The sequence below is a fragment of the Amphiprion ocellaris genome, chromosome 13, assembly GCF_022539595.1.
Source record: "Amphiprion ocellaris isolate individual 3 ecotype Okinawa chromosome 13, ASM2253959v1, whole genome shotgun sequence".
NCBI classification, from domain to species: Eukaryota; Metazoa; Chordata; class Actinopteri; family Pomacentridae; genus Amphiprion; species Amphiprion ocellaris.
Window position 1 is genome coordinate 26,752,343 of NC_072778.1, and position 27,140 is coordinate 26,779,482.

General features: G+C 40.3%; 1 protein-coding gene across 1 annotated transcript; it reads right to left on the reverse strand.

Annotated features, from left to right (window-relative positions):
- hspa14 (heat shock protein 14) lies at positions 1-27,140 on the reverse strand. Its single transcript, XM_023293098.3, has 14 exons — positions 26,991-27,140; positions 25,162-25,242; positions 23,612-23,694; positions 22,691-22,739; positions 19,552-19,657; positions 19,384-19,474; positions 19,166-19,270; positions 13,689-13,850; positions 9,260-9,415; positions 5,805-5,907; positions 5,401-5,616; positions 3,703-3,867; positions 277-344; positions 1-201 (listed from the first exon to the last, which is right to left on the reverse strand). Exons 1-14 carry the CDS (start codon positions 27,045-27,047, stop codon positions 123-125), a joined length of 1,521 nt encoding a protein of 506 aa, XP_023148866.2. The 5' UTR covers positions 27,048-27,140; the 3' UTR covers positions 1-122.

Here is a 27,140-nt window from a genome sequence, read left to right on the forward strand (position 1 = left end):
TAGATTTATCCATTTAGTTTGAGTTTGCTATGTTTATTGAGTGAAAAACAGAAAAAAACAAAAAACAAAACTGCACCAACAACACTGTGCCAAAATATGGTTTTGACTGTGGATCTGTGGCTTCATGATGCTGCTGTTATGGTGATGACCTCTGACTTTCCAGTTGTCTGTTCTACACAGGAAACATGAATGGATCCATCCCTGAAACATACAGAAACAGTGATATCACAGCTATCTCATGAAGTGGCCCATGCACTGATCCGGAAAGGAACATACCTTTTCATAGTCACCACTATGTCAATGTTGTGGTTCTCTTCTCTGGGCTGCAGGTCTCTAAAGACAATCTGTACATTGTATACACAAATCAGCAGAAAAATGGTCAAATTAAATGATCAATAATAGTAATTCATCATTCTTTTTTTTATCAATTTCCCTTTTTATAGATACAGACAAATTCTCAACACATTTCTATAAACTTGCTACAGTATGTTGCTATTTACAGCTTCCGGTATTTCCTGCTTTTACAGAGAATTACCGTATATATTGTCAGTTCTTTAGGCATGAACTGCAGGTATTCACATTCAAATCGTCAAGCCGTTAAGTATACCGCACCCTTTACTTTTTCAACTTGTAATATCGCTTTAGATTGCATTTTCAATTCAAAAAGTTTACATTTTTGGTCAGACTGTTCAAGGGTCAACCATATTTCTGCTATGAATTAGAAGCTGCTGGAAACAGGTGTCAATGTCTACAGCTGAGTGTGTGTATATTGCCATGGTCTGAGAGGCTGTCACCTCAGAAACCACACCTTAAAGCTCTACTGAATTTTGCTGCCAATCACATGGACAAAGAAAAAGCTTTCTGAAGGAACATTCTGTAGTCAAATGAAAAAAACTGAGCTATTTGGCCAGAATGACCAGCAATATGTTTGGAGAAGACAAGGTAAACAGAATAACAAAAAAGAAAGATTGCCTCCACATTATTCAGGAAAACCTAAAATCATCAGCCTGAATGCAGTACGGCGTTCCAGCAAGAAATGACTGCAAACACACATCAAAAGTGGTAAAGAAATAGCTAAATCAGGCTAAAATTAAGGTTTTAGACTGGCGCTTCCCTAAATCCTAACTTAAACTACCGTTCAGTGTCCATGGCTTTCACCAGAATGAGCCTGATCCACAGAGACCTCTTCCTGTAACTCACAGGACCCAAATGATTGGCTGCAAAGGTCTGTGACTTCTCATGATGCACTGAGCACCTCTCTAGCACTGGAGCCGCATGTTTCTGTTCTGTGATTACTGGCTCGAGCAACCTACTCAGTGTTTATTGTTTCTTGGTGCTCATTACTCCGCCAAGGAACGGCAGAGTTATGTGACAATCGGCGCACATTTGTTTGTCTGTCTGTCTGAAACATTACTCAAAAACGGACAAACGGATTTGGATGAAATTTTCATGGAAGGTCAGAAATGACACAAGGGACCAAGTGATTAGATTTTGGCAGTGATGCAGCTTATAGTCTGGATCCACGGCTTTGTAAAAGATTTCCCATTGGGAGATATAGCAGCCGGTACGGCGTCGCTGTAACCACAATGTGAACACTGTGTCAGTTACCTGCTGACATCACATTATTGTGATCCTACTACAAAATGACTGTGATTTATCAGTTGGAAATCATACAAGGAACAAATGATTAAACTGTGGGGTGTTTCTGAGTCCCATCAATTCCTGCCGTCCGCTACATATTTAGGTTACGCAATATAGCAAACCCCAGCCAGACAATGGTGAAGCTCCTGATGTTTCACAAAGCCTTTATTTACGTTCAGCCGTCAGCCTTATTTTGAACACAAATTCACCTTTCTGTCCTTCACTCATTTCTTCACAGTAAGAGCTCGTCTCCATTCCAGCTAGGTGCTTCTAAGTTTAGACACATCCTTTGCTAGACAGCAACAGCGTGGAACCGTTTTCTTTCATCTTTATATGAATTTTTGGACTTTTCGGCAGCGTCTTCGTCATGTCAAGAAACCGCTTCTTAGATAAACACTTCCTGTGCCGCTGGAATGGTGAAAAAATAAAAGCCCATAACATTAAAAATATGCCTTCAAAATAAAAGCATGGAGGGAACAGTTATTTTAACAGTAGCAAAACAAAGGCTTGCCAAAAGTTATGAACTGATCAGTAGACCTTTATAAGAGTAATTTACACACAATTCAGTATCCATACATAACGTGCACATGCATAACATACGCCTGTGCTCAGCACAAGGTCATTTTTTATTAAAGAGTTCATCCGTCGGAAATGATACGTCAACTGAGCAGCCTTGGCGGAGTACTGCACTCTCTGAGTGCTTTTCTAGTTTTTTCTGTCTTTACTCTCCCTTCACCCTAACCTTTATCTCACCTCCTTCCTCTCACCCCAACTGGCCAACACAGACAGCTGCTCTCCCTGAGTCTGGTTCTATCTGAAATTTGTTCCTGTTCAAAGGAGTTTTTCCACCCTGCTGACTGACTGATTGCTTGCTCAAAAGGGATTGCTGTCCTTCAGTTGATGGCCTTAAAATGTTTACCCTGAGATGGCATGTGTTACGATTTGGTGTTGTATAAATGAATAGAATTCAATATAGATATACTTGTTTAATACATCTGAGTGGCTGCTGTGTAGTGAAGAGAATGCATAGTTGCAGCAATGCTAACACCAGCTGAAAAAGGCAGATAGAACCAAAGAGGTTTTGCTCATACAGCAGAGCTTGGAAATTATAACATTAACTGGTTTTATTGATGAGAGTTTATCTGCTGTATTACTGTAGAGCAGAGGGACATACATTTTGGTAATTTTTAGCCTAGTCTTGCAGATAGCAGAAGGACAGGAAAAAGACACCTGAAATAGAAGTCAATGGCAGGTTTATACCCGCAGTCTACATCTGGTTAGTCGGACTAGTGTATGTGAATATAGTTCCTTTTCCAGTAGCCTCAGAATAAACAAGAAAAACATCTGTAACCACACTGGCTGTCAGGGCTCCAGACTAACTCTTTTACTGGTAGCACCAGGACAAACCAACCAGCCAGATGCTGCTCGGTGGCTGCAGTGCTCTCAGACTGAAAAGAAATCAGGTGCTCTAATGTCAGAATTGTCCAAGATGAAACCAAGTGATTTTATCTCCATGTGCTGTTTCCCATGAGCAGAGAAAACAGTCATCATTTCAGCTCTAGTACAGACTGACCATGGTTCAACCATTCCACCTGAATGACTTGCTGCACTGCACTGGTGGGAATGAGAACTGTCAGCATCAACTCTAGTGAAGTGTAACCACAGTTTTGAACGTTTACTTCTCTACGCCACTAAGAAAGTGTGTATGTGCTGCACCGAGCTGCAGCATTTGAGAAAAAGCTGGCTCCACCACCTGCACACAGAGTTTGACACAGAAGATTCTCTTCTGGGTTGAAAGACAGTAAAAATGCGTATTACACAAATTAGAAAGCGTCGGTGGGTAAAATGTGCAAAACCGTGTTTGTGTAGCATTAATAAAGAGAAAAACTATTTTCTGAATTTGTCTAGTAGCAACAGTAAAGCTGATAACAGAGTTTAATGATTCAACTCTGAAGCCTGTTTAATACCAGGTTGTGGTAGCCATCACTACTCATCAGTGCCAGGTACTACTAGTAGTAGGAATGGTCTGACGTTCCATCTAGGGTTCATTATTTTCTATACCTTAGATAGCTTTTCTGGCTGCTCCACGACAAATCTCTGATAAATCTCCAAACCGAGGGAGGACTGCTTCCCACTTCCACTCAGGACGTGATGTCTGCGGGCAGGAAGAGGCGTGCCAGATGGAAGGAGAGGAGTGAAAATCTCAGCCCCAGATTCATCCATCTCCTGCAACACACACCACCAAGCCAGACAGAAAAGAACAAGATTTACATATTATATATACCAACATTAAAACCACTGGTCTAACATTGTGTAGATTCCACTCATGATGTCAACACCACTATGAATAATTGGGGCATTGACATGGAACTGCCAGGGGTGCACTGGAGTGTTGGCAGTAGATCCTTTGGGTCCTATAAGTTACATGTGGTGTCTGAGTCCCTTGTCCATATTAGGGAGGCCATTGGTACTGGGGAGTGCTGTTCCCATGGAGGAGGGTGTACTACGCCAATGTTTCAGTTGATGGTATGCAGTGAGGTTACATCCCAAGCAATGCTAGGATCAAAGGTTTCCCAGCAGAGCCATGCATTGTAACAAGATGAACAATGCCAGTTACTTGGATGACCTGCTAAGGATTTTAACATTGTGGTTGATGGATATACATGTATAATGAATCAGACCAACTTAGAGAATAAAAACATTTACATTTAGCACATGCAAAAATCTACATGATTTGTCTTCTGTTAAAATGATATATAAAATACAACATTGGTATTAGGAGTTAAACCCACTTAGAATAAAAACATTTACAGCTTAGCACTTCCAAACATAAAGATTATTACTCCGCCAAGGAATGCGGTGGAGTTATGTGACGATCGGTGTACATTTGTCTGTGAATCCGTCTGTCTGTCCGTGTGTAACATTACTCAAAAATGGACTAACAGATTTGGATGAAATTTTCAGGGATGGTAAGAAATGACACAAGGACCAAGTGATTAGATTTTGGCATTGATGCAACTTACAGTCTAGATCCACGGCTTTGTTAAAGATTTCCCATTGCCAGATACAGCGGACAGCATGGCGTCACTGTAACTATGACAAGTGAACTCTACGTCAGCTGCTTGCTGACGATCACATGATTGATCCTACAACTGTCTTATCAGGACTTCTCCGTCAGAAATGATACAAGAAACAACTGGTTAAATTGTGGGGGAGTTTTCCTTCCATCTTCACGTGAATTTTCAGACATTTTGGCAGTGTCTTCCTTACATCAAGAACCCGCTTTTTAGATAATCACTTCCTGTGCCGCGGGACTGGTGCCAAAAATAAATGTCGATAACATTAAAAAATACATCTTCAAAATAAAATCATGGGAATGGTTATTTTAACACTAGCAAAACAAAGGCTTGCCAAAAGTGATGAACTGATCAACAGACCTTTATAAGAGTAATTTACGCATATTTAGGTCACGCGATTCAGTATCCGTACGTAACGTAGACATGTATAACGCACGCCTGTGCTCAGCGAAACGTCATTTTATTTGTGGGTACATCTATATTAAATGGCCACATTCTATAGTGCCATGATTTCTGATTATCAATAATAATAAATGTTGCATTTCTACAAAAATCTGCTGCATTTCTGACAATGCCAAGGAGCAGGTTTGGCAGAGTATTGCGCTCCCTGAGTGCTTTTCTAGTTGATATTTTCACTGTTTACAATTATATAGAATATACTGTGAGGTTCTGACAAGTATACCTTGATTAGTATGTCAGCGGCAGAAACATCCACGGTGACAGATTCTTCCTCAAGGACAAAGCCATCGCTGCCAACCAGTAAGCCTGCTTCCAGGGCTGCTCCCACAGCAATCACCTCATCAGGAGGTGCTGAGCTGAGAAGGTCTACATCAGGAAACATCTCACGCATCATCTGCTGGAGACGAGGGATCCTGGCTGAACCACCGCAAAGGACCACCTGAAACATACATATTCTACATCTGAAAAGAATCTTGCATTTTGATGGACTAAAGGTTATTATTGCTGACTCGTTCTTTTAATTCACAGAATTCACTATCATAAAAAAGGCAGCTGTTGTTTAAATAATAGCAACAACTGTAACTACAACTGGGTCACTTCAAACAGTGAAATTTAATGAAAGCATACCTTGTTAATGTTTCTGGCAGAAAGTCCTGCCTTCTCCAGTAGTAGTTGAATTGGCTGGATGCTTTTGTTGAGGAGTGAGGAGCAGAGTAGCTCAAATCTGGCTCTGAAAAAAAAACTGAAGCTTTAATAATTTATTTACCCTTTGTCCATAAAAGCATGCAGATAAAAATTGTTCTGCATATCATAACAGTGACGATTACTGATTCTTATAAAGACAAAACAGCATTATTATACAGGGTGTCCCAAAAAACTGACATCATTTGAGATGTCCATGTCAGAGTGACTACATGGTCAGGAGAAATGATGCTTAATAGGATTTATTTTGGACACAAAATGTTTTATTCTACCAATTTCAAATGAAAAATTCTGGGGGATGGTAATTTTACAATGTTCCAAAGCTATTGCAGATATTCAATGTGTGCACCGCTTGTGACACGGCACACATCAAGTCAGTGGTGGAGTTCCTGCCACACTCACTGCAGCATGTCATGTGCAACGTTCTCCAGAGCCTCAGTGATTCTCTCCATGAGTTCTTCTACATGTGGGAAGTGGTGGGATACAGACCAGTCCTTTAACCCCCCAGAAAGAAATTGCATGCTATAAATAATAATAATAATGATGATGATGATGATGATGATGATGATGATGATGATGATGATGATGATGAATAAATAAATCAAAAATGATTCCACTTTTTTGAGCAAAAAGAGCAAACAAATTTAAAAGAAATTATTAGGTGATGAAATGATGTCAAATTTTTTTGGACACCCTGTTCATTCTGCTCTGAACAAACCGTTTGTGTGTTTACCACACTCATTCAGATGTAGCAGTTGTGATTTCATTTTCAGTAGTGTCTAGTTTTCAATATCTGCAGCAGTTTTTGTGAGCTATCCTTTTGTTGAAACTAATGTAGTCTAATGCATCAGTTATGCAGTAAGTCGTAGCTTCGTGAAGGTTTTATTTTTGTCTAAACAATTTAAAGAGCAGTTATTTCAACAGTTTTCATATTTTGGAGGCTACATCCACCAAAATCATTATACAGTTGGCTCACCGTCAGATGTAGTCTGCAGTTCACCACAACTGTTGCACTAATGTCAAAATCATAAACAGTCACTGTTCTCATGATTTGGAGTCCCTGACAGTTCAGTGCAGGCCCATTTACCTTCCACAACAGTTTGCTATTGTTATAGTCACAGCTATTTGCTTTCTACTGAATGCTAATGCTAGCATAGCATTAGATTACTTACACAGCACTATAATCTTTCAACAGAGCAGATATCCAAAGGCAGCTCATATCAGAGTTGGGGATCTTAACCACACAGCTTTTAAGAGAGTTCTCTTGAAATTTGAGCAAAACATCAATCAAGATGGGAAAACATGCTGGATAAATCTTATTCTAACATCAAGAAAGACTTTAAATCAACACCGCCTCTACACATAGGTCAGTCAGATCACTTGTACATAGCCTACTTTTCTCCCCAGTATACAAGGCCCTTAAAAGAAAAGCTTAATACACCATAAGAACTGTAAATACATGGCCTGTAGGAGCCTGCAGGACATCTTTGAGCATCAGGACCTGCAGGAGAACTCATCGACTGTACTCAAACAGAACTGTGTTGACAATGTAACTGTCAACAAAACACATCCAGGTGTACCTCAATCAGAAGTCCTGGATGACAAAGAAAGTCAAGGTTCTACAAAGAGTTGCTAGAGCCAGCATGAAGAGAGGCATCAGAAAGGCTAAAGGGGCCTACAGGAGGAAGACTGAGGATCACATCAAGGAAAATGACCCTGATGAGTGAGGCAGGACATCCAGCACATCACTCACTACAGGACTAGCAACCTCGCAACAGCTGACGGTGGCGCCTCACTGGCAGAGGAACCTAATCGTTTCTTTGCCCGCTTTGAGGTGAAAACACAAGACACCACACCTTCACCAGGTGTGACGCTCAGTCTGATGCTGCAGGTTTGTAATAAAGCACGAAGAAATAGTCCTAAACAGCTTGAAACTAAACCATCCTTCTGTGTGTGACAGCTCATCCGTCTGATGTGAAGCCATGTAGACCGACACAGTGGAACCTGTCGTCTGATTGTGGTCAAGACTGGTCCGCTCTTGGCAATAATTTCTAATTATAAAACTGTAGTTATTTACTGGTGCTGTTGTTCAGTGTGCAAACGTGTGCAGCTCTCTTTCTTTGGAGACATGCATATGAATCCTGCTGCTGTCTGTTAATGCAAGGATTAAATAAATGTAGAGTAACATAATTCCAAATGGCTGTAAGAGACAAACATCAGATTCTCTTAACATCTTGTGGGGAAAGACATTGGGATTACATTCATTATTGGTGAGTATTATCTTTCTTCAATATGATATTAAGATACCGTTATTTCCGGACTATTGACACACCTGAATATAAGCCGCAAACACTAAATTTAAAAAGAAAAAAAAAATTGTACATATATAGGCCATGTTGTAAACATGAGATATTTACATAGAAAGATCTTTTTTACTTTTAATTAAATAAATGCTTTTTCCAAACAGTGCCTGTAACACGCCAGCAACGTGGCAGTAAAACACATTGAACCAGTTCTTCACTCTGCCGACTCCAACGTGCAGCAGCTCTATTTCCTTCTTCGACAGGCAGATCGATTGCCTTTAACTTAAAAGCTGCATCATATGCATTTCTTTGTGTGTTTTCCATGATGAGGGTGTGTGCATGAAGCACAGAATGACTGATCTGAAGAATTTAGTATGAGTGCGTTTGATTTAATTCAAACAGTTTCATTGGTCCATGTGACCTGTTCAGTAATTGTATTGGTCTGATGTGATGAGGCTAAACGTATTGATGGCATGAAGCTCGCCCGTAACAATCTACACATTAGCTGCATCATTGTATAAGCCGCAGGGTTCAACGCGTGAGAAAAAAGTAGCGGCTTGTAGTCCGGAAAGTACGGTAAGTGTCTTTTTTATCGCAGCAAGGTATCATTTTAACAGACATTTCATTTTGAAACTGTAGAGCAAAGTGCATGAAAAAGGTGTGTTGTCATTTTTGCACACGTTTCCGTGGTGTTTTCGGACGAACACTATTGTTGCTGAAATGTGGAAAAATCCTTCCTTGAATCATGTCACTCAAAGTACATTGCTTGTGTGTTTCTATTTGTTAATGTGACGGCTTGGTACACACTTATGCCGTGATAAAAGCTACATGAAAATGTTACTAGGTCCAGCCTGGTAAGTTTCCAGGCACATATTTTATGGATAAGCGACCAGGAAGCGTATTCACATATGTAGTTGACTCGTTTAGTTGCCATCAGATTGACTGAAACACATCTCAGACATATCCCTCAATCCATCCAGCATCCACATCTATTCTTGTTTCATGTTGTTTAGCATCCCATCTTTATCATTGTCTCATTTGCTGTGTTGTAATCAGGGTGTCAGCATAGCGGCTCACCTCGAGACATTGCATTCAAAGTCAATGCCGTCATGCAGAGAGTCAACAAAACAGTTGGCTGATCCCAAGGAGGACAAGGAGTGCTTGGCCATGTCTGCGCCGTTCATCAGCTTCAGCATCGCCCGAGCATTACTGCTCACATCATGTTTAAAGGTGCTGCACGACACACACAGACAAATGGCATCAGGAAGATTAGGAGGACTCATATACAAGAAGTCTGAACACACTTTCATTGGTTCTGGTGTGTGTGTGTTTGTGTGTATCTACAGAGCTCTCTGTCTGCTCTATTCATCATTTCATGCACACATAAAGCACAACATTAAAACCACCATCCTATCACATAGGTGTCTCTAGTGGCACCAAAAGAGCTTTGAGCTAAAATCCCAGACACCTGCTCTAAATGTTCAAATGAAAAAGTCACTCTGAAAAGAAATAACAGGGAGCTTCTGGTATCCTGCAATACGAAGGTGCTCATGGGAAACGGCAATAGTAATAGTCCACAAAAGAGAAGATCCAGGCACTCATCGTTTGCAAATATGAGGATTTTTAATGGAGGGCCAGGAACATTAAAAAGCACACCAACGCGTGTCGGCTTACGCCTTCATCAGGATGTGAATACTCACAGACAAAGAGAGCACCTAATTATAGTCAATGTCTCCAGGTGTGCAGTCACATGACTGACAGGTCTAATGTAATACCTTTGTCAAGCTCTAGATGTAGACAATGGGCACAGAGAGCAGGAGTTTACAAGAGAATACAAATTTAACAGAAAAACTCAAGGTTTTACAAAAAACAAGAAAGGTCAAAATCTTCATTGAGGCCAGGGTACACTGTGGCACTGAGTTCATGTATCCAGTAAGCTTCCCTCTGCCTAAGGCGGAGGACTTTGTCACCGCCCCTTGCATCCATAGTGATAACTTCAAGTGCCAACACTTTTAGAGTAGAGTCATTACAGTCATGTATATCCATATAGTGTCTTGCCATGGGGTAGTTTTGGTTTTTTGAGCGAATGGCATAGCAGTGTTCAGCCACCCTATCCCTCAACCTTCTTTTAGTAAGCCCCACATAAAAACATCCACATGGGCATTGGAGGCGGTACACTACATGGGTTGTTTGACAGTTGACAAAAGAGTTAATGAAATAAGTTCTGCTCTTACCAATATCTATAAAAGTATTAGTTTTTATCAAGTTATCACAATACCTACAGTGGCCACAAGGAAAGTTCCCTTTTGGACGGGAAAGCCATGTAGTGGGTTTAGATGAAGGAAGATAGCTCCTAACTAATCGGTCCTTGATTGTAGGAGCTCTTCGGAAACTTACTCCTGGGGGCTCAGGGAACACCTGTCTTAAAAGAGGATCACTCACAATAATATCCCAATTTTTTTGTATAACCTTTTTGACCAAGATAGCCTCCTTACTGTAACGTGTAACAAAAAACGGCTTTTGTGCTTGGACATTTTTAGGTTTGGGAGTGAGCAGTTCAGTCCTCTTCAAAGACAACGCTCTAGTGTGAGCTTGAGACAGCAGCTTCTGTGGATACCTTCTCTGAACAAAGCGTGCCTGCATGTCCCTTGATTGCTTGATAAAATCCTGGTCAGAGTCACATATACGTCTGAGTCGTTGTATTTGTCCTTTAGGAATATTGTCAATTAACCAAGGAGGATGGAAACTCTCCGCATGTAGCACTGTATTGCGATCTGTTGGTTTCCGGAAAATAGACGTATGAATGCTGCCTTGGTCATCTTTTGTAATATTCAAATCAAGAAAATGTATACAGTTCAGATCATACTTGAGATCTAATTTCAGGTTAACATTGAGACCATTCACATAGAGGTGGAAGTCCTTCAGTTCTTTTTCTGAACCTGAAAGTGACAAAGTCCTCCGCCTTAGGCAGAGGGAAGCTTACTGGATACATGAACTCAGTGCCACAGTGTACCCTGGCCTCAATGAAGATTTTGACGTTTTTTGTAAAACCTTGAGTTTTTCTGTTAAATTTGTATTCTCTTGTAAACTCCTGCTCTCTGTGCCCATTGTCTACATCTAGAGCTTGACAAAGGTATTACATTAGACCTGTCAGTCATGTGACTGCACACCTGGAGACATTGACTATAATTAGGTGCTCTCTTTGTCTGTGAGTATTCACATCCTGATGAAGGCGTAAGCCGACACGCGTTGGTGTGCTTTTTAATGTTCCTGGCCCTCCATTAAAAATCCTCATATTTGCAAACGATGAGTGCCTGGATCTTCTCTTTTGTGGACTATGAAAAAGTCACTCTATTTGTTTATGAAAATGTAGATACATTTAAAAATTCTGGAAAGATGTCTTAAAATGTCTATCAGAAATGTTTAAAACTAATGTGCCCCCAAGTGCAAAAGTGTGCATACTTGGAATATACCCAAAGGACTTTTCATAAACATCAAACCAGACATAAATGCTGGACTTTAGACTTCTACAGGCCAGGAGAGCCACTGCACTCTGTTGGAAAAGTATGGACACTCCTACATTGGGAATGTGGACAAAGGAACTGCTGAGTTGCATTGGACTAGAACGACTGACATCTATCACCAAGGGCAAAGGAAAAGACTTCAATAAACTCTGGGAACTATACATGGCCATGTTGACAGAAGGGAACATGAGACCTGCTTAAAATAATGCATTTGTCTATCTGACCTGTATCTAGATGACTTGTATTTTATATGTTCCATTTTGATATCATGATTCTAATTACTTTAATTTACTTGACCGTTACTTACTGATTTTTATTTTTTTATTGTTTATTTTATTATTATTTTCTTTTGTTATGCTAAGAAATTACAGAAAAATATAGATAATGAGTTATGATGGTGCAATGTGTGGGTGTTTGCATATATTTGTGTTCTGTTGATAATTTATAAAAACTTGACAATAAAGATATTGTAGGAAAAAAAAAGAGATTTGAGTCACTGGGGCATGGACACAGAATCCAACAGTGCCTTGAGGTGTTTCACATCAGGATGTTAGCAGTGGATCCTGAGGGTTTGCTCTGAAACATTCAGAACAAAGTGAACTGAACTGGAAAGCCAGGTCAAACCTCTGGACACTTATTAAGGTTCCTCAGGAGTTTTTACAGTGTGTCTGGGTACAGTGTAGGGCTGCCACTAACAACCTTTGTACCATTAATTAACCTTCTAACTATTTTACAGATGAATCAAATCCACTAAACAATTATTTTCCTCCTAAAGCACAAAACTGTCGAGCAGAGCCGGAAACTCCATCACAAGCAAAATAAATGAAAAATGCTACTTAAGTCGGCAGTGCAACTCAAAAATAAATCCAAGGCTCTGTCAGCCTCCTTCAGGTGAAAAACCACAGACCAGCTACAGCAACTTCTTTTTTTCTTTGTTGTGCAACTGCTCTCTGACTTTGGTTGTAGTTTAGAATTTTGGAAAAAATACGAGTCAAATTCACTGTAGTTGGTTGTCTTCAGCTCTTGTGTATGTTAAATTGGTCAGACATCGTCACGATTGTAAAATAAGGATTTTAGTATTACATAGCAACAGCTTGATTAACATGTAGTCTTAATAAGCCCCTTTTCCACCAATATGTCATACTCTCTGAAAACAGACAGAAATATATGTAATGGAGAACCTTAAGTTTGGCCATGTAAAAATACCGTATGCAAGAGCACCAAGAGGAGCCTGGGTGTTTCTCTTAAGGTGTTGCATTGCATTAATGCTGTTGTGGTGTGCCATCTAAACTTTGGATATCTCATTTGAGGTACACCCCTACTGTCAAAGCCTTGGTTCTTTATAAACCATTACATTTGCCAAGTCAGCTTTTGTCCCCTCCACTGTTTTCTAAAACTGCACTGCTAAGTGAAGTAGACAATTGACTGGAGTCAAAAAACACTGATGCCTTCATACAACAATTGCGTAGTGATACTCAAATAATAAACATTAGTTACAATGAAGTACAATAGAAAAACTCACACATTTTGAGCACTGACAGTTGATTATGCCAACTGATCAGGACAGCCCAAGTGCATTGTTCTGCTGGGAAAGGCTGCTGGTGTTGGGAAGTGCCATTACCAACATCTTATAGGAACACCTAGAAATGTCAGGACCAAAGATATCCAAACAGAACCCTGACCTGTGATGATACGATCAGTGTTATTCACTTCACCCATCAGCGGTTTTAATGTTGTGGCTGCTCAGTTTAAATATGTACTGAACACGTCTTGGATTATTGTAGCATCAAAGCTACTGGGTGTAAACATCTGTCAGGTGGGTGTCTGGGTGTATATCTGTCATATAAATCTAGAGCTTGTATGAAAGTGAAACGTAATGCTAAATATAACTGTTTTCACAATTGTCCACAATCACATTTGTTAGGAAACATTTACAAACTATACAGACAGCTTTAAAAACCAGCAACAGACATAGTACCTACCGTTTAAACTCTGAGGCAAGATGCTGGGCTAAGGCCTGGGTGAAACTCTCCCCTCCGATGCTGTGGTCAGTGTGAGTGTTGAGAACCCGGAACATTCCTCCATTGACCTGCAGCACTGTTACACTCAGGGACGTCCCTCCCAACTTGTACACCAGGACATGGCTGTCAACATAATATATATAAGGACAAATCACCTGGAATTAGTTCTAATGCCATAATGAGTCCATTGACTCAAAAAGGATATAACAAAAACAATAAGTAAACAAGAAATGTTCCACATCGGAATCATGGAAAATTGCATTAATGACTTTATGTTGGAAGAGACAAAAGTGGTGACTACTCTATTCAATTCAAATCAGTTTTATTTATATAGCGCCAATTCACAGCATATGTCAGCTCAAGCACTTCATATAGTCAGGTGAAATCCCCAACACATCCAACGTTTCCCTTGGATGAAAGGAGATGAAAGACAGACTAACAATGCAGAGGAAAACAAACAATTTGAAGGTCTGTGAGGACAGATCAGAAACAGGTAGCTCTACAGCCAGAGTCACCTACAGAAAGGACAAAACACAAACTATGGCAGAGAGAGGAAACAAAGTTAGTGACATGCAATGGTGACTATCAACAACTGAAGAGACGACTGCAGATGGTGATGGGCCAAAATCTGTGACAGGAAAAAAATTGTAGTTATTTCAATGTTTTACATGAACAACAAAACAACAACTAGCTGCCCCAGCAAACTCAACAAAAGAGCAAAACATAGGTGTGAAAAGAGGTCTTCAGGAGCCCAAATATTTGATCACAGGACCTGCAGGTGACAGTGTTGTTGATCTGAACAAAAGTGCATGCATTTATAATCAGAAAAAGCCTAGATTTTAATGCCACTAAAATTTTGTGGAAGGATGTGAAATCAACAGTACCTACAAATATCTTGCAACTGAAGGAATTCTGCATTGAAGAGTGATCATTTCAGTAGTGCACAATTACGCAAAATGCCTACAAGATTTCTTTTAAAATGGGCAAAACTAGCTTCAGGAGGACGTGTGTGTACTTACTTTTTCCACAAAGTAGCGCTACAGTCATTAATATTTTTGCTGATAAAAATGACTGAAAAGCTCCATTTCCTTTCCTCTTCACCATTTATATGACAGACATCACATACAACTAAGTCACCTTGTCACTTGGGGAAGTTCTTTGACGTCTCTACAATCATTGGCCTCATCGCAGACGGGGATGATAAAAAGTAAAGAGAACTGACTCAGGGCTTTGTAGACTGGTGCCAGCAGAACCACTTCCAGATCAATGCTGGGAAAACCACGGAACAGGTGATCTTCCTCAGGTGCAAACACACTCAGCCTACACTAGTGGACATCTGGGGAGCTGACTGAGATGGTGGCATCTTCTACATACCTGGCTGTTTACCTGAGCAAGAAATTGGACTGGTTGGACAACAATGATAACAGTACAAACTAGAAAAGCACTCAGAGAGTGCAGTACTTCACCAAGGCTGCTCAGTCACTGCATCATTTCTGACGGCTGAACTGTTTGAAAAATCCGTGGATCCAGACTATAAGCCGCATCACTGCCAAAATCTAATCAATTGGTATTTGTGTCATTTCTGACCTTCCCTGAAAATGTCATCAAAATCCATTAATCCGTTTTTGAGTAATGTTGCTAACAAAGAGACAAACAGGCAGACAAACCAATGCCAAGGCTCTGCCTCACTGACGGAGTAAAAAGGAGTAGACTCTCATCTGTTGGGGAGACCCAGGTCTTTCTGAGTGCAGAGTCATTTTTTGACTTTATGGTGCCATCAGCGATTTCTCTGCTATTGCAGGGACAGCAGCATTTCTGCAGCAGACACGAAAACATTTAACTGGCTGGTAAAGAAAGTTCACCTCTGTCATGGGATGACCTCCCAACGCAGTGGATATGATGGTCAGCACGGTGAAGAACATGTCTCATCCTCTGCAGGACACTCTGACAGCACTGAGCAGCACCTTCAGTGACAAGCTGTTTTTCCCACAGCGTGTGAATGAAAGATACTGCAGGTCCTTCCTTCCAGTGGCTGTCAGACAACCAGCACTGCTCCCAGTAGACCACACATAGAAAAACGCTCATGTATGCTCTAGTGCAACATCACTGCATATCATTCAGATCTGCACAATATGAACATTCTGGACAGTTAAATGACTGTGCACAAAAATCTATTGTTCTTCCATATACAAGAATCCATGCCATATCTGTATTTTCTAATGACTGAAGACTTTGTGCAAAATCAGTAGAATTTGTGCAAGACCAGTATCTTAAATAGCAGTATTTTGTTCTCATGGAAGAATCAGTGTTTTTCTAAAGATAGAACAACCATGTCAATATCGTTATTTTTGCACATTCAGAGGAATCTGTGCAATATCTGAATTTCTACATGTAGAATAATCTGTACAATAGCAACAGTATTTCTGTATAGTCCTTGTTTATTTCTATTTTTCCACTGATGTCCCTACATTTTTGTACTATCCTCTTTGTTGCTGTATCACTGCAATTTCACTGCTGTGGGAATAATATTGGCTCATCTTATCTGTTTCAAAGTAATGAAGTATTTGTTTCTTTAAATATGCTGAAAACCCCACTACTTCTTCATGTTTTAATATGTAAAGTTATCTCTGAATTAGGTGTTTATTTGCTGTTTGCAAATGTAGTGTGTGATGTCTTTACTTGAAAGATACAGGACAAGTACATGTCTGTTGCCAGAAAAAAAAATAAAATAGCCTCTCTAAAAGAACTAGCATTAAGTGTAATTAAGTGCTAAAGTGATCTTTACTATTGATCTTTATTATATAAGACTTTTGTTAATGCACGTCTGTGGCTTATATGTTTTTGAACATACACAGATCAGGCATAACATTATGATCACCTTCCTAATATTGTGTTGTTCCCCCTTCTGCTGCCAAAACAGCCCTGACCCATCAAGACATGGACTCCACTAGACCCTGAAGGTGTTCTGTGGTATCTGGCACCAACATGTTAGCAGCAGATCCTTGAAGTCCTGGAAGTTGTGAGGTGGGGCCTCCATAGGTGGGGCCTCCATGGATCGGACCTGTTTGTCCAGCACATCCCACAGATGCTGGATTGGATTGAGATCTGGGGAATTTGGAGACCAAGCCAACACCTCAAACTGATTGTTGTGCTCCTCAAACCATTCCTGAACCATTTTTGCTTAGTGGCACGGCACAATATCCTGCTGAAAGAGGCCACAGCCATCAGGGAATACCGCTTCCATGAAAAGGTGTACATGGTCTACAACGATGCTTAGGTAGGTGGTACGTGTCAAAGTAACATCCACATGGATGGAGGACCCGGGGTTTCCCAGCAGAATATTGCTGACAGCATCACGCTGCCTCCGCTGGTTTGCCTGATTCCCATAATGCATCCTGGTGCCATGTATTCCCCAGAGAAGCGACACACTCACACATCCATGTGATGTAAAAGGTGCGGTGCACAGGGGTCAGCATAAGCACCCTGACTGGTATGCAGCTATGCAGCCCCATACGCAACAAACTGCGATGCAATGCGTATTCTGACACCTTTCTATCAGAACTAGCATCAACTTCTTCAGCAATCTGAGCAACAGTAGTTCGTCTGTCGGATTGAACCACACAGGCCAGCCTTCGCTCCCCACGTGCATCAATGAGTACCATGACCCTGTCGCCGGTTCACCACTGTTTCTTCTTTGGACCACTTTTGATAGATCCTGACCACTGCAGACCGGGAACACCCCACAAGAGCTTTAGTTTAAGAGATGCTCTGACCTAATCTAGCCATCACAATTTGGCCCTTGTCAAACTTGCTCAAATCCTTACACTGACCCATTTTTCCTGCTTCAACTTTGAGAGTACAATGCTCACTTGCTGCCTAATATCTCCAACCCACTAACAAGTGTCATGATGAAGAGAAAATTAGTGTCATTCACTTGACCTGTCAGTGGTCATAATTGGGGCTGAAACGATTCCTCGAGTTATTCAAGTAATTTGACTGCTAAAATTCCTCAAGGCAAAATTGTCTGAATCGAGGCTTCATTTAATCCACTATATACTAGACTGCAGGTCATGAACTGGTGGACTACGGTCCGAGCCTGGATCCTGACGCTATCCTATACGGACCTGGATCTATAATCAATTAATTATAAGGGAATTTTAAATTTGACGGGACGCTTCCATTTTAACCAGCACAGCTTTTCTAGTGTTTAGCAGATCAGAGGACTGAACTACGAAGGACTTAAAATATCCAGGCTTTCCTTGTGTGAGTCGGCTCGACAAAAACTAAAACCTCAGTCAGAGTTAACAGGTATGAAGGTGGTTATCAACTGTCTTTGTTGACTCAGACTTTCAGCTTCAAATTCGTCCGCACAAACAAGGGCATCTAATGCACCACTTGACCCGTTTTCTGCACAAAATGAACCGACTGTGAACAGGTTGTTTAATGGAGAACAATGAGGAATATGAAAATTTATGGCTGTAAAAAGCTGCAACTGGGAAATGATGTAAGACAGGAATGCTGGGAGAAAACTGTTAAACGTGTGTAATGTGTTTATTATACCAGTCATTGCTGCTGATTATTTCTAACTGACAGCTGCACAATAAAACTATCAAATCTCATATATTTAAACATGATATTGTACTGAAGTGCATGTCGGTCTAACACTGTCCCATAATGAAGGACATCACTTTACTTTGTGACCAAATCAAAGTGAAACTAAAGGTACTGATTGAATATTCTCTGTAATAAATACTAATGAACTAATCAGTTTATTTGTGTTCTGACAGCTGCAGTACCAGCAGTTTAAACTGACCAAACATAAAAACATATTTATGAGATATCTACATCACCAACTAAATACATGTCAGGTTCTCATGGTTTTGAGTTTTAGTTGAATACCCCTATACTATACTACATATGTAAAATACACCACAGATGTCTGCCCGTGTTCCACCAGGACGGTTATTTCTGTTGCACAGCACGCTCACTCCTACTTTTGATGCTGTAACGCCAAGCGTGGAATCCGAATACTCGATTAATCATCAGAATAATTGATAGAACACTCAATTACTAAGATAATGGAAAGCTGCAGCCCTAGTCACAATGTTATGCCTGACTGTTATATGTACTCAGTTAAAGTATATAGTATTTACGAGACAAACTGGAAATGTTATGTAAATGTGACCTCTTTTTTTTTTTTTTTTTTTTTACCATTATAAAACTGAAATGGAAGACGATGAGAACTGAGGAGTACAACACAGGAAATCTCTATCCAACTTCTCAACCAAGAAAAGTCCCTCTTGCTCTTGATTCTGAGCAATGACCAACTTGATTTCTGAAGAAAAGACCAACATCAGCAAATCATTTAACAAATTAACAATTGATAAAAATAACATGCACCAGGAACACGTTACTCTTCCTTTTCGTCAGTGCTGTACCTCTTTCCAGAAGAGACGTCCTGTCCGATGTTATAAGCCAACAGAGCAGCAGCAGGCTCATGGATCAGCCTCAGTACATGGAACCCAGCAGCTTCAGCTGCCTCTCTGCACAAAACAAACACAAAGTAGTGGACTTCATTAAAAATTCAAATGGAAAGACTTTCAGAGTCACAGAAAAAAGCAGTGGAACAGTTGTAACAGGTAGTAATGTAGCCTACCTCAGAGCACGCTTCTGATTAAGTTCAAACTCGAAAGGGACAGTAATGACCACATCGCTTACATCAGAACCCAAAGCTGACTGAGCTGTTTCTGTAAAAACAAAGAACATCAATCAACCTCCTGTGTTTTTCCAAAGAGTGTGTGTGTGATAAATGTGTTGAAACTACCTTTCATTTTGTGGAAGATGAGTTTAGCAACGTCCTCTGGAGCAACATACTGCGGGTGTTCTCCTGCTGTAATCTCATAATAAGGCTTCTCTCCTCTGTTCACAACCTGAACACAGCAACCATTGCTCAGATTGTTTTCTCAGTAGAGCCACTTGTGCTTGAAAATTTAAAAAATTCAACTAAAGCCCCATTCAAACTGGATTTTTCTTTTAGGGGAGGAGGTGATGAATATAATAATACCTGTCCAGTCAGTGATTTTAGTCCAATACGTTTTTCTCAGTAAAAATTACAGCAGAAATGACTTCCTTTTTACAGTAATCTTGCTGGTAGTTTTGTCATTTTTAATTCTATGTTGAGAAATGTCCTTGTAGTGTATGACACCTACAGGTTACAGGTAACACAATATTTCTGCAGAATGTCCAATTCTATCACAGACCACATGTTACGATATTGCAAACTTTTAAATTCCTTTATTGTATTTAGGTGGCTTAATGTTCATCGCCTCATTTACAGCACAGTGGTACCATGCCAAGAGTGACGACATTACTGATGGCACGCAGTGAGCCTTAGTGCTGTTTTGAGAGATTGTGTACCTCACAATTTTTGTAACATGACACAAGCTGCATTTGCAAAAGGAAGCAAGCTGGAGGTACAAGTCTGTCAATGGGTCTATCTCTACAGTCATCTCAACGATCCATCAATGCGGAAGCATTGGGATTCCCTGTTTCCAACACTCTTTCAGTGTGACTGCTACCACAATTGGAAAACATGATGTACTCCAGAAAAAAAGTGGAAAAACTGCATATTTGTCACACTTTAATGTTTCAGATCATCAAACTAGATAAGACAAGGATAATGCAAGAAAATGCAGCATCCATCCATCATCTATATACCGCTTAATCCTCACTAGGGTCGGGGAGGTTAACCAGCTAACTTGTGTAAAGGCAGGGGACACCTGGACAGGTCGCCAGTCTATCGCAGGGCTACATATACAGACACACAATCACACTCGCATTAAATTTAGAATAATCAAAGCCACACATGCACAGGGAGAACATGCAAACTCCATGCAGAAAGATCCTGGGAAAGCCAGAACGCGAACTGGGGATCTTCTAGCTGCAAGGTGAAAGTGCTAACCACTACACCACTGTGCAGCCCCGAAAATACAACAAGCATTTTTTAAATGATGATTTCATTTATTGAAGGGAAAAAGGAGCTCCAACGCAGCAGCTCAAACAGGGAGTGACATGATATTGCCAAAGAACTGCGGAGGAAATACTGGGACTCAGAGCCGGTGGAAAAGGAAGAGGAGATATGGGCCATATCTTCCTTCCATTGTGATGGGGAACATAAGATCGCTGGCATGACAACAACATACCAGACTCTGTTGTGAGTTTAGCCAGCTTTCAGTTGGTGCAAAGGGACCGGAGTGGTGCCGACAGCAGCATATGTAAACACTTGATAACACTTCCTATCCTGTGGCTCTCACCTCTCTGGTAGTGAAGGCTATGTAGAGGATCATGAAAGATCACATTACCAAGGTAACTGGCCCGCTGATGGGCCCGTTGCAGTTTGCATACCAACCTGACTCATGACCGATGATGCAAAGATACTCAACCTGAACACCATCCACAAGCATCTGGAAATCCCCAACACCTCAACCGGGCTTCTGTATGCAAACTTTTCATCAGTATTTAACACCATGCAGCCACACATTTTAGCGAGAGGCTTACTACACAATTCCATATCGACCAACTCACTCTATGTCTTTGCTCTCTGGTCACTCACAACGTCACAACTCGGCTCCACAGGATTTTCTTAAGTGGTGTGAGAATTTGTGCCTCAAACTCAACATAAATAGGACCAAGGAGATGATAGTGACCGATTCCCCTGAACAGAGACAAATGGCTGTTGCAGTCACCACCATCAGACATGGGGAGTCAGTGGAGATTGTGGAGGAAGACAAATACCTCTGACAACTTGCTGAGTTTGTCTTCTAACACAGAGGAAATCCTTAAGAAACGCCATCAGAGACAATACTTACTGAGAAAGTTGAAATCATTTGGGACTAACAAGGACATTCTAACCACATTCTATTATGCATAATAACTTATACTTCGATAACTTGTTATAATTAACAGAGCCATGAATTCTGCTCTCTATCAGAAAAATATCCTGGAGAATATCCACCTGTCAATTCATGACCTAAAGCTCAACACAAATGGTTTATGCAGTATGAAAATGACCCAAAGCCTCCAAGCAAGTCCAGCTCTGTATGACTCAGAAAGAACCAAATACAGGGTTTGGAGTGGCTGAGTTAAAGTGCAGACTTGAATCCAATTCAGGTGCCTTAAAAAGGCAGTTCATTCTTCAAAAGCCATCTAATGTGGCCAAATTAAAACTATTCTGCAGAGAAGAGAGGGCCAAAGTTCTTCCATCACCATGTAAAAGACTGATCACAAGCTTTTGCAAATGTTGAACTGCAGTTGTTGCTGCTAAGGGCAGACCAACCAGTTATTAACTTGAAGATTACTTTTGTCACAGGACTGATATCGGTTTTCAATAAAACTTCATTAACACATCATTTAAAATTGCATTTTGTGTTTTGTGGGTATTCTCTGTTTAATATTAAATAAATTTAAATATCACTTTGATGATCTGGAACATTTAAGTGTGACAAATACTCGAAAATAGACACCATCAGGCAAATACTTTATCACATCACTGTAAATGATGTACTTCCTGTACATTACCTCCTCTACTGTTATACCAGTGGTGCATATTGTATTTTTCTCAGCACAGAAAACTACAGTTTAGGAGAAGACATCAGCAAGTCCAGTACACCTAATGTGTCAGTCTAACAGGTTAGGGCACTGTGTTGATGTCCCAGTTTGCATGTACAATAACCAGTGTGTCAAGCGTAATGGTTAAATCCTGTCTGAATGGGGCTTTTAAGACAAAACTAAAAAAAAAAAAAAAACATAAGGCCTGACTGAAGCAACAGCACTGTATGAGCAGAATAAGAAAAAAGACAAACTAAATCTATTGCTGTAAAGCAAGCATTTTTAAACATTTTGGTATAAAACATTCTTAAAAAGTACATAGACAACACACAGACCTTATCTGTCAACAAACTCACCTGACATTTGGTCTCTCCTTTGTGAGTTTGTGTCTCTGGATCATTGAACCTACCCAGACAGAGACAGGAAGACTTGTTAAGGAATATAATACATATCTGCTGTATGCAGGTGTCCAGGGAGTGACAGGGGTGATTAGACCAATTATTTAGCTGATTTCAAGTTCTATATATCATCAATGAGTGCATCCTCAAGAATTTGAATCAAGAGTCAGGCTACTTATTATTAAGTACTACAGGTGCAAATGTTCTCAGAAATGACATTGTGTAGCTAATTTTTGGCAACCGCTGTTCAGTTACTAAGTAAATGTAACAAGTTCTTCTTGTTACTGGTGTTTCAAGAAAATTTGCCCTTCAGAAGATGATCCACTGTGGTCAAAAAGGGATGGACATGGTTAGAAACAACACTCAGGTAGGGTGTGGCATTTAAACAATGCACATTTGGTACTAAGGGGACCAAAGTGTGCCAAGAAAATATCACCCACACCATTACACCGGCAGCAGCAGCAGCCTGAGTGGTTGATAGAAAGCAGGATGGATCCATGCTTTCATGTTGTTCACGCAAAATTTTGTCCTACTATCTCAATGTCACAGGCAACTTTTCCCAATCTCCTGTTGTCCAATTTTGGTGAGCCCATGGAAATTGTAGCCTCAGTTTCCTGTCCTTAGCTGACAAGAGAAGCACTAGGTGTGGTCTTCTGCTGCCCCAGCCCATTGACTTCAAGGTTTGGCATGTTTCGTGTTCAGAGATGGTCCTCTGCATACCATGGTTGTAACAAGTCACTCGAGTTACTGTTGTCTTTCTATCATTTGAACTCGCCTGGCCTTTCTCCTCTGACCTCTTGCATCAACAAGGCATATCAAATAAAATGTAGCAGAAAAAATATATATTTTAGTAAATAATATGTATAGTAAGTATGTCACCTTCGTCCCAGTATTTGTTTCACTCTAACAACGGTGTTGGCAGCGTTCCGGACCCGTCCTTGCTTTGCTGCTATACCTACAATCTGCAGAAGAGAAAAAGCTGTCAATAAGCACACAAAAGCAACAACGACTTTGCTACGGAGACATTACAGTTACAGAACACATCTGTCAATCATGTAATAATAATCTGGCTCTCAGGCTACATACATATAAGTTTTTATGTCTCAATAAAAAAGCTAAAGAACACAATACACAAATATTTGACAAGCACTGTATAATGGTGCAGCACAGGGTGATACAGTACAACTACGATAGGTACAACATTCTATATCATATTAGAAAACAACTGCTTACAATGCTACAGAAGCATGTTGCATTCACCAAGTGTAATCCAAACCAAAGTAAAAAATCGTCAGAAGAAAATTTAGATGGGCTCGCAGCTGCCTGGTGACATGAAAAGAAATGGAAATACTCAAACAGTCAAAGCTGTTCCTGCAGTAACAACTGAAACTGCACTCATAATGGAAGTGTGAATTAAACTGCAAGGGGCACGAAACGGTGTCACTGGCAGTGTAAGTGATGAAAGCTGTGAATTCTCATTTAAAGTTTAAGTTAATGGGACAGTTAAGGTCCTGTTAAAGACAATTTGTGGTCTCATTGGCTGCCATAGCTGGGGGAATCATTTACTTGCCGCTAACTGATGAAAACAAGATGTTGAAAAAGTTTTCTGACAAAAGTCATGAACTCTAATAAGATGATTTATGTCATCCGTTGTCTCTGTGAACAGACAAGGGGACTTTTTACACTAAACTTGATAACAATGGACTGATGCTGTTAAAAATGACAGCACCTGTCCTGCTGCCCTCTTTTTAATGAATGATCTTTCCCAGTGTGTACAGCGCAACCATAAACAAAGCAGAATCAACTAGTTTTGCCATAAAAGTTCTCAACAGGACTATTCAGATTATGGGACTCTCCAGGCTGTAGGTCATCAAGCTCCTATAAATGAAAAGAGATATTTGATAATGACTGCTGTCTCAGAGTTAGAATCAGGTTATTAAAAATACATCAAGGGCAGGCAGCCAACCTGAAGTTGTTTAAACTTCCTCTTGTCATTGGTAAAACTCCTAAAGTCCTTCTTGCATACAATAGCTTAGATGTAATTCTATACTATTGCTTTTGCTAGAATGTGTGGGTGTACAGCGTCCTGCCATCTCCCTACTAACTTACACACGACTCTGTCCAGACACTGTCAAAACTACTTGACAGTAAAAAATAGTTGAATAATTCAGCTGTAAGCATGAACTGGATGCTGATAATGAAAAAGAAGAATGACACATATAGCGTACTCCCCCAAGTTAGCAAAATCCCATCTTTTGAATACTGCAGGGAGCTTGTACTCTTTGCTTCACAAGCGCTTTCGTGCAGTCTCAACAACAGAAGTGAGAAGTGCAAAGATAGCTAGCCAAAAGAGTCACAATAGCCACATTACTCAGGAATACAACAGGTATAAATAAACAGAATTATCCCTGAAGAGAAGTTAAGCATACCTGCTCAGTATCTCTGTAGCCCACCACAGCTGGAGTGACTCTGTCTCCTGCATCATTAGCCACCACATCAGCCCGTCCATCCTGAAACACACACACACACACACACACACTTTAATAATGACAGATTTATAATTGTAGTTTCTGCCAGGGTTCTCACAGTGTCCCTTGGAGCATCTTGTGGTGGCCTACAGTCAACGGCCATATGATCCCTGTTGGATTGAAGGAAGAACAAGTCAAGCACTACACACCTGACCTAAATTGCTGTTCAGGTTGGGATGAATTGACATCAACTGCTTTAACTTTGAGACCTTGTTACTTTTCTGGAAATTAGTGGCTTGAGCCAGTCAAGTTGTAAAACAGTTGCTACACCATTGGATGAAGTTCAAGGATCTCAGGATCATACGAGGTGTAAAAAAAAAAACAAAAAAAAAAAAAAACGCAAGACATTGGTGACACCAGTGTTGCCCAGAACCTCAACACTATGAAAAATAAGAAAAAGAGTGTTAAATAAGGTTTGATCCTTGTATGTGAGTGTCAGTAGCTACTGTACGAACATGGGAGTCTATGGCATCTTTTTTGCTTTAACTGATAGTGGTATCCTAGATACAGAGACCAGATGTTAATTGCTAAGATTACGAAGGAGACTTTTCCAGTTTTGCTATTTTTCTTCAGACAATTTAAGCCTCCACTTATCTTTTTCGTGGAAGGGAATACATTTACAAGAAGTGTGTGAGTGTGCTGTTGCTTATGTCAGGTTTGTCCACCCCTGTAGAGGACCTTTGAAGCTCTGTTTGTGTGACTGCTGGGTTCCTTCCTGCTATGTTCTTTCAATTCACAGTTATCAAGGCCACTAGTCACTACAACAGTCAAATAAATGGGTTAATTAAAGCAAACAAGATCAACTTGACCACAATTTAGAGAGCCAAATGAGAGGATCTGAATGCTTTTGTCTATGACACATTCCAGTTTTAGATTTCTAAAAACATTCTTTCACTTTGCCATTATACCTCATTCTGTGTATACAGAGGGGAAAAAATGCACTTTTTAGCAATACAAGATAAAAATGAAACAGTGCCTTCAAACATACATATCTTAAAGGGCAGCAAAGATTCCTTTTATTATGAGTTACTCTGTTGTCTGGATCCAAAGACAGTTTTTGAATATTTAATACCCAAAACAATTTCATAGGGCCTAGGACGATTTTGAATCACAGCAATATCAAAGCAAAAAAAAAGAAAAAAAGCAGTAAATTCTAAGTGACTTCCAATCACTTAGAATCCAATTTGTTAAGCAATAGTGAATAATAGATAATGCAGGAAAAATCGAGATAAATTCAACCGTTAGAATGAATACTATTACAACCAGTATCATGAAGGGATGTTTTTTAAAATATAATTATATCCATCGCGATACAAGGCTTCAGACCCACGGTGAGTTGTTCTAAAAACAAAACGGCACATTGCATTAAATGTTACCAAGAACCATCTGGAGTGCTATTGGTTCTACCTTTTCATTCATTTATATTCAGACAGGTCTATCTTGCACTGTGCCTTTGTGCCTATCACGGAAAAATGCAACGTACTTTCTAGCTTTAACGTAGGACTTTGACTGGCAAATGTGGATATCGCAGTGTTTTTACAGTAGTATCTGAAAGGATTTTGCAGTTCTATCGTTCATGAAATTATCCATCGTGTTACGGACAGTTTACCGGCAGCTTAACAACAACCGCCATTGTCGTTTAATTGTAGAGTTAAAATCAAATCCGTGACTAAGTGATGGATCTGAGCGCGGCACATGAGCAGCAGGGAGCTAAAGTCACAGCAGCTTACCTTATATATCGCCACACAAGCACATGTATAACCGAAGTGGACTCCGATCGCTGCCATGCTGCTAATGTGAACGGGAAAGGTTGGATCACGTGACCGCGGATGTTGGCGCACTGTGACGGACAACTTCCGGTAGAACCTTTCCAGAACAAA